Source organism: Mytilus edulis, chromosome 10, assembly GCF_963676685.1.
Source record: "Mytilus edulis chromosome 10, xbMytEdul2.2, whole genome shotgun sequence".
Classification (NCBI taxonomy): Eukaryota; Metazoa; Mollusca; class Bivalvia; order Mytilida; family Mytilidae; genus Mytilus; species Mytilus edulis.
In genome coordinates, this window is record NC_092353.1 from 9,432,314 (window position 1) to 9,440,190 (window position 7,877).

The window sequence follows — 7,877 nt, forward strand, 5'->3', positions numbered from 1 at the left end:
CAATACCAACTCTTTCAATTTGTCTTTTAGTATGGAATATGGAATACTTGTGTAAAGAGTAGAAAAGTCAAAAGTTTTAATACTATTGCAAGATGAAAGAGAGTTAGATTGTATGTACTCTAAAAGATCTTTGGAATCTTTAAGTATCCACATCTGATTCACGCCACCTCTTGCAACTTGCAACACCAGCAGATATACACCTTGTACTTTAACTGTAGAATAACTTTGTTTAAACATAATTTCCAGAAGCACAAGCATATCAGAAATTTGATGACCACTCCGAAATATATTGCACTTAATAGGTTTGATATAATTTAGCCTCTGCAGCGGCAACAAGACCTACTCTTATCGAAATCTGCAGGAGGGGTCTTTTACATGCACAGGTCTTGATATTTTCCTGTACATGGGGCCTCGGATTTAACGTCCCCATCCGAAGGACACATAATGAAAAAAACACAAAAAACATGGCAGAAATATATGGTTTATTTCAGTAATTTCTTTCGATTGAATAAAAATAAACACGATGTACATGTAGCAACACAAGCATATAATAATCAAATTCAAATTAAACTATTCCATGAAATTGTTCGTTATTCACTTAGGAACCTTCATTTCAACAACTTTCACTTGTTTTCCATCTTTTAGATACTTTGTTATTGTCTTCACGTTTATAGTTTTCATATTATCTACACTGACATCTGTGAGGTATTTTATCAAATCCAAGAGTCGCTGTATTAATACTTTGTCTTGAGAAGTTTCATTTTTAGATCCTGCACTGTAGTTGTTTTCCTTTTCTTTGGTGCAATTATAGGCATGGGGTCTGTTTTTTTCCTGAAAATTCCTCACATGTTCACACTCTCATCTGTTTCGACCACAGGATTCTTTGGCTGACTAACAATAAGTTCACTTGGTTTATCAACAAGTTTTAAATCATCATCATCATCCTCATCACTAGATATATCGTCATAATCTGTAAACAGACTCTTTGAATTGTCCAACTTCAAAAAGTTCTCCTTCTTCTGGTTCTGTGGTTATTCTTGTTTTATTTTTATCAACTGTTTGAGTTGCAGGCTCACTTGAACATACAGGTTTCTCGTTGTTGTTTTCATCTTTACTTTTATCTTCATAGATTGATTTTGTTATTGGTTTTTGCTTCTTATCATCACTCTCACTCTCAGTGTCCTCAGATTCATCTTTATTATCTGTACTACAATGAACCTTCTTAAAGTGCCTGGTGAGATTAGCTCTCTTATTTGTGTTATAAGAACACAACTAACAGAAAAGCCTATAATCTGTACACTCAATTAAATTCGACAGGACAGAATGGAATTGAAACTTTTCCTCTAGGACTTGTGTAAAAACAACCTTCCTTTGTGTTTTCTTGGAATTCGACATGATGTCCTTCTGAAAATACAACAATAAGAACACACTAATAATCTTTAGAATAAACTATAAAAACAACACCAATTATATATACAATTTTATGTACATCATGAAAAACTATCTTTAATATACACGTAATATACACCCTGACGCTTATTCAACACAGTAATCCTTCATCCATACAAGCTTACAGGTTTACAACGCCTTCTCATTGCAGGCTCATGACTACTTTCTTCCAAACACTTTGTTCCTAAGTCACTTGAGACATTCTCTTCTTCATTTTGCATGTTTCCCCAACCTTCTGTACTACATCCATCGTTAACTGGTTCTCGTTCCTGACCGTTCTCACTTTCTATCGCCTCGTCTCAGAGATATTTACAATATTTTTTACCTGATTAAATCAAATATGCAATAAAAAATATACCTTCATGTGCTACCTTTTGAGTTAAATGAGGTCGAAATTTTGTATATTTGCTCAAAATTCGGATTTGCGGCTGTATTTTCCCTTTTGAAAGAAAGACATAACTTTTTTGTTTTAAAAGATAAACACAAATTGTTTTTTGTTAAATAATTTGTAATTTCTGTATTTTATTAGTATTCTAAAAATTTGTGCATTTTTTGTTCAGAAATAACTCATTTTTATTAAATGGTCATGAATTGAGAAAAAAAAACGTCATTTTTTGCTGTATATTTATCAAAATTAAAAAAATTGCACTATTTACAGTTTTATAAAATTTGGTCCATATAATCTCCCTGCAAAATGAAACAAAATGTCGTTTTAAAAAATGGGGGTCCATGCACTCGTTTTCAAATTAAATCAGTTTTAATGATAAAAATCAGTCGAAAAATGCATCTTTTCCCGATATGTCACAGTTTGACGTCGGGAAAATAACATTTTATGTTAGCAATATCATTACCTCCCCTGTAACTGTATCGTATGCCCTTAAAGCTTTAGACCAGCTGCACCTAGCCTTTCAAATACTCGATCAAGATTAACTAACAAGTCACTATTATTTTTATCCAGCTACGATTACATCATCTTAAGAAACTTAACAAATGTCCCATTGCAACACAGCAAGAACTGTTTCCACCAATCTTTCAAATGTACTGGGTACACATCATAGACAAAAGGGCATAACTTTGAATTGAAACAAGCCTCGTCTTGTAGCAAAAGCTGGTTTGTAACTATCATCAGGATGCATTTCCACTTGCCAGTAACTTGAACATGAGAACCAGGCACTGCCAGCAACTTGTTCCAGCGACTCGTCAATACGAGGGAGCAGATATGCATCTTTTACCGTTACCTTGTTCTATCCTTGATAATCAACACAGAAGCGATAAGATCCGTCCTTTTTCTTCTCGGGTTAACAGGCTGGCATCGATTTTGTTTGATCTCTGACTGTCACAAACCAACAACTGTAAAATAAGTATTTATTTGTTTCCTTTGAACAAGCGGCATTAGATACAAAAACTACAAACTGCCGGCTACAATCGGAATAGTTTGTCCGTGTAAGAAGATTTTTATCTTTTGAATTAGCACCTAAATATTCGTCCTAGTAATTTCTGTCTATTACGAATCAATGTTCGTTACGCAAAATCATTGACTTTTAAATTCTGACAGTAAAGGTGCCATAACTCTGCCACGACATCAAGAATCGAAATATGGCTCATTTTTATTAATCCAAAAAACATCATCGTGTTTCAATAGAATGATTCACCTTATGCAAGTTAAATGCACGATATATGAAATCGCTTTAAATCTTACGGTTGACATCATGTAGCTCTGTAGCGACACACCGATAAAAATTCAAAGGTCTGGACACTTTCTTCAAATATTTTATACAAGGTTTGCAAAATTTGTCTGTGACCTTTGTAAGACATGTTAATGGACTCATTTTGTAAAATGATTTCTGGGCCCAAAATATTACTTGCGTCAAATAAGATTCTTTATGTGCGGCAAATTTTGCCCTAAATAGGTCCTCTTCACAACTTGGGTTTCCAATACTTCAGTAATTGACAATTTACACATCACTACAATGGCGGATCATCGAAGACTTTGTTTTAAAATAGGAGTACATTTCCTTGTTGTATATATTTTGCTGAGCCAAAAGTTCAGATTTTAATAAAGACAGATAGAACAACTATTCATGCCTTGATAAGATATAAATTTGATGACAACAAAACAGAATTAAGCAATGAAGATATAGCTAAAATAAACCTTTTGTAATTGTGACTTTCTGGGTTTAACATGTTTAATCAACACAAATTGGTCTTTTTCGAATGAGAAAAAAAACTAGAATAGACTTAAACATTGTAGTTGTTAATTCTTATATGTAAACTAGCTATCGTTGTATCGTATCTTCCTGTCTGAAGCCAACTAGATACATGTTGTAGGACTATCTCTATATATATCTTGTAAGTCTCTTGACATTTAAGTAGGGAGAAATTATAACCTTAAATTATATGTTAAAGTTATTATGTTTATGTATATTCACTTAAATCAGTCATGCGCAGAAAAAACATACCTAAACTAATTAAAGTGAAGATCTATTTCAAATGAGCTAAAGACTAACATACAAAATAACAGTAATTCCCATGTTCCTAATTAATAACTGGACATTTTTTTCATGTACCAATATTCTGGTACAAAATCTCACAAGTACCTACGTAGCCGGACTATGTTGCAGTCAACAAATGCTAATATTTATATGCATGTGGCCAAAGTATAATTTTAAAAAAGAAAAACATTTCACCTTCTTCATCAATTATATCATTCATCGAATCCCAAGCTCAGGTTGTGCATTGAACATTTCCATTTATACAGTTTCGGCTTGATTAAAATTCTTCCAACTACATTTTGTAAGTAGCCATGGATCAATGTTATGAGAGTATTATATACGTTGGGAGAATTTCTATTCACATTTTGTTACTACATTGAGTTATCAAAATAATTCAATTATTCATGCATATAAACTTATCGAAGTGAATATCTTTATCAATTACACTGGATACTATATAATAGTATTGCATTTTATTTACTTAAACATGATTAATAATATTTTGAACATGTACCATTTCTCTCATTAAGTACAAAATCTCCCAAGAAGCTATACGTACCTGGACAATGTTGCAGTAAACAAAATTCGAAATAAATGCATGTGGCCAAAGTATCATTCAAAAAGGGGAAGACACGATCTTATTCAAACATGATATTTATCATTGAAATCTCTGCACAGGTTGTACAGGCAAAATTTATATTTAAACAATTTGGTCATAATTAAAATCCTCCCAACGACTAAATGGCTATGAATAGTTGTTATAAAAAGTTAATAATACGTTGGGAGAATTCCAATTTACATTTTATTAATACAATGAGTTCCCAAGTTATGCTTATTTAAAAACAATGTAAATATCAATCCAGAGAAAAAATGCAGCAAATGCAAATATAATTGAGCCAATAGTCAAATAGTTTTTCTACTGATACGAATCATTTCTGTCGATTTAGGTGTCTACTCGGACAACCTCGTGTGTTTTCTTTTAAATTGTTTACATGATCAGACTTATTTTTATCTATATAATATAAATGTTTACGTCAACAGATTTGTACAGTATATAAACCCTATGATTACTAATGTGGATCATAATATATCTGTAGTTCACAGCATAAACATTTAGAGTTATATTGTAATAAAAGTGAGTATTATATTTATTATAGACAAAAGCACCTGCATCAGCTCCAAATTAGTTCTTTTCAAACGACATAAACATGATAAAAGGGACAACAAAAACAGGTACCCGAAATGAATTATGTTCCAAAAAACAAAAGAAATCGGCAATAAGTTGTGTTTTTAATATCTTATTTGACAAATTTATTTTAAACTTAACAGAGAAGGATAACATATAAGATAATAATAAGAGATAAACACTAAGAAGTAAATTATTTAGTTTACTCTGCACAGTCAAACATATATACGTATGATTATAATGCATTATATTTTTTTCAGATCAAAGATGACTTTACCAGGTGGGCCGATGGAAATATGTTTTTCATTTGATACGACTGGATCTATGTCTGGTTGTATCAATGAAGTGAAAGGAAATGTTCAGGACATGATACAACGCCTCCAAGCGGACATTCCTGGTATTCGAATGGCAGTATTTGCTCATGGTGACTACTGTGACAAACACAACTACATAACGAAACATATTGACTTCTCGACAAATGTAGCAGAACTGTGTACTTGGGTAAAAAATGTGGGATCTACCGGCGGTGGTGATGGGGATGAATGCTACGAACTTGTTTTACAAAACGTCCAAAAGTTGTCTTGGACCCCAGGGTCAAAGAGAGCGCTTGTGATGATTGGCGATGCTGATCCACACGAACCCGGTTATAAATATGGCGGGAAAACTTATAAAATAGATTGGAGGAAAGAGGCATACCAGCTAATGACAATGGTAATTTCTTTCGTAGAGTATAATCTTCATAACTTTATTTCAAACTTTGACCCATTCATCGAGAAACATTTGTTTTTGGTATTTCAAAAAACTAACTTTAGTTAATTTAATATTTGTTTACATATTATGCACACAACACTGTCAACAAGATTGTATTGTTGATGTTTTTATTTGTTTATACTTGTGTTATCAGAATAATATTAAAAATATATATTTTCAGAATGTTAGAATATATGGCGTACAGTGCAGAGGTTATAATTCAACGAAGGACTTCTACAAAAAGATGTCTACTGCCACAGATGGCAAATGTTTAGAATTAGCAGATTTCAGCAACATGTTTGATTTTATGATGGCAATTTGTTACAGAGAACACGATGAAACTCTCTTACAGGTACACATTTAATATTCCCACAAAATAATTTTGATCTAGACAAAACTAGGCTAGCATAAAATAATCGACTGTAATGATTGCATATTGAAATCCAAACATAAACATAAACATATTTTATTTCGCCGATCAAGGACCAACATGGCAAATGACGATAAATCATTATAATAGAATGCAAACAAAAGAATCAAACAAATTTCACCATATCAGAAAAGTTTAACATTTTGATAATTTTCAAAGCAAAACATGCTAGTTTAAGAAACATGGTTATTATTATTTTAGAACTACGAGAAAGAGGTTCGGGCTAGAGGGTCGACGGTTCATAAAGATTTAGATGCATTATTTGGGAAATTGAGATCAGACGCTGATGTGATGGATACAGTTCCTGCTCCCATAACAAAGATACCATCGTTAACAAAGCCTGGATCTATAAAAGCCCTAAAACCTACTCCAAAGCCAGTACTAAAGAAAACCACAAAGACAAAGGCTCTACGCTTCAAACCAAAGCATGATAAATTGAAGGACAAAAGGAAAAACGGACTTTTTGATAAATACAAGGTATGCCATGTGTATGTGATATAAGCATTAGTTATAATAAACTATTTTATTGATTATAAAAATATGAAATGAAATTTCAGGTATATATTTGAAACATATCTGTGTTTAATAGATCAACTTCGTAGTCATAGATATATATTATAATATATTAAATAAATTCAATTTGATTTAATAAAGACTCTTAACTATATAAGACTAATTCGAACATAAAATTTTATAATAGACTACTTCTGTACATTTCAGCTACAAAACTTGCCAAAACTAAAGAGGGAAAATGTTCCCGAGGCAAATTTCATGTTGAATAGCGCACATTGGTCTAAATGGCAGGTGGCAATGGTATTGTCTGTGCCAGCTGACGAGGAGCACAAGTGGGAAAAACGGCAAGGGGATTCAGAAGGATACAGAAGGAAAGTCATTTGTGGCGGAAGTTACAAGAAACCAACTTTATACGAGTTCGCAGTACAAAATGGAGAACGTTGTAGGAGATACGTTGTTTACTGCAAGTCAAGTAAAGGATTCATTTTGGATAGAGGGTCATGGGAAACTAGATTGTTGACAAAGTCAGACGTGAAGTCTCAGATAAATGACATTTTGAAAAAAGACATGCGACTGTTTGTCCGAAGTTGTCCATTAATGAAAAGCCAAGATAAACTACTCGCATTGAATCATTATGACTACGCTTGGTCAAACAAAGGGCCAATAAGAACTGTGAAACACATAGATGTATAGAACTATATATGGGAACTTATAACTATATTAATACTGGTGCATTTGTTATAAATACTCATCTAAGAAGGGGATGACTAACAATATATATCATATCTCGGACAAACATTTTCATTTTTGTTTTGCTGTGTATATTTCATAACATATCAAATGTTATCCTGATTGTAAATAATGTAAATATAATATATAGTGTACATTTGTAAGAAGGAAGACACAGTTCAGCCAAGTTCACTTCTGTGATAAATTAATTGTGATAAATAAGGTTTCAATATTGTATATACAAATGTATATAGTGAACAATTATTTGTTTGTTGTATATATGTAAATAGTTCAAATACATGTAAATAAAATATGTTATAAATAATAA

The 7,877-nt window shown here is 32.2% G+C and overlaps 1 protein-coding gene across 1 annotated transcript; it reads left to right on the top strand.

The window, feature by feature from the left end:
• Positions 1–4,994: 4,994 nt before the first annotated feature.
• Positions 4,995–7,877, top strand: LOC139493338 (uncharacterized). The gene is made up of 5 exons (XM_071281660.1): positions 4,995–5,076; positions 5,388–5,838; positions 6,059–6,229; positions 6,509–6,784; positions 7,028–7,877. Exons 2-5 carry the CDS (start codon positions 5,395–5,397, stop codon positions 7,511–7,513), a joined length of 1,377 nt encoding a protein of 458 aa, XP_071137761.1. The 5' UTR covers positions 4,995–5,076; positions 5,388–5,394; the 3' UTR covers positions 7,514–7,877.

Excerpts from the sequence above, each read along its gene's own strand:
- LOC139493338 (XM_071281660.1), top strand. The coding sequence starts at position 5,395 with ATGACTTTACCAGGTGGGCCGATGGAAATATGTTTTTCATTTGATACG. Across the intron at positions 6,230-6,508 it reads ACGATGAAACTCTCTTACAG|AACTACGAGAAAGAGGTTCG; the intron begins GTACACATTTAA and ends TTATTATTTTAG. Across the intron at positions 6,785-7,027 it reads GACTTTTTGATAAATACAAG|CTACAAAACTTGCCAAAACT; the intron begins GTATGCCATGTG and ends TGTACATTTCAG.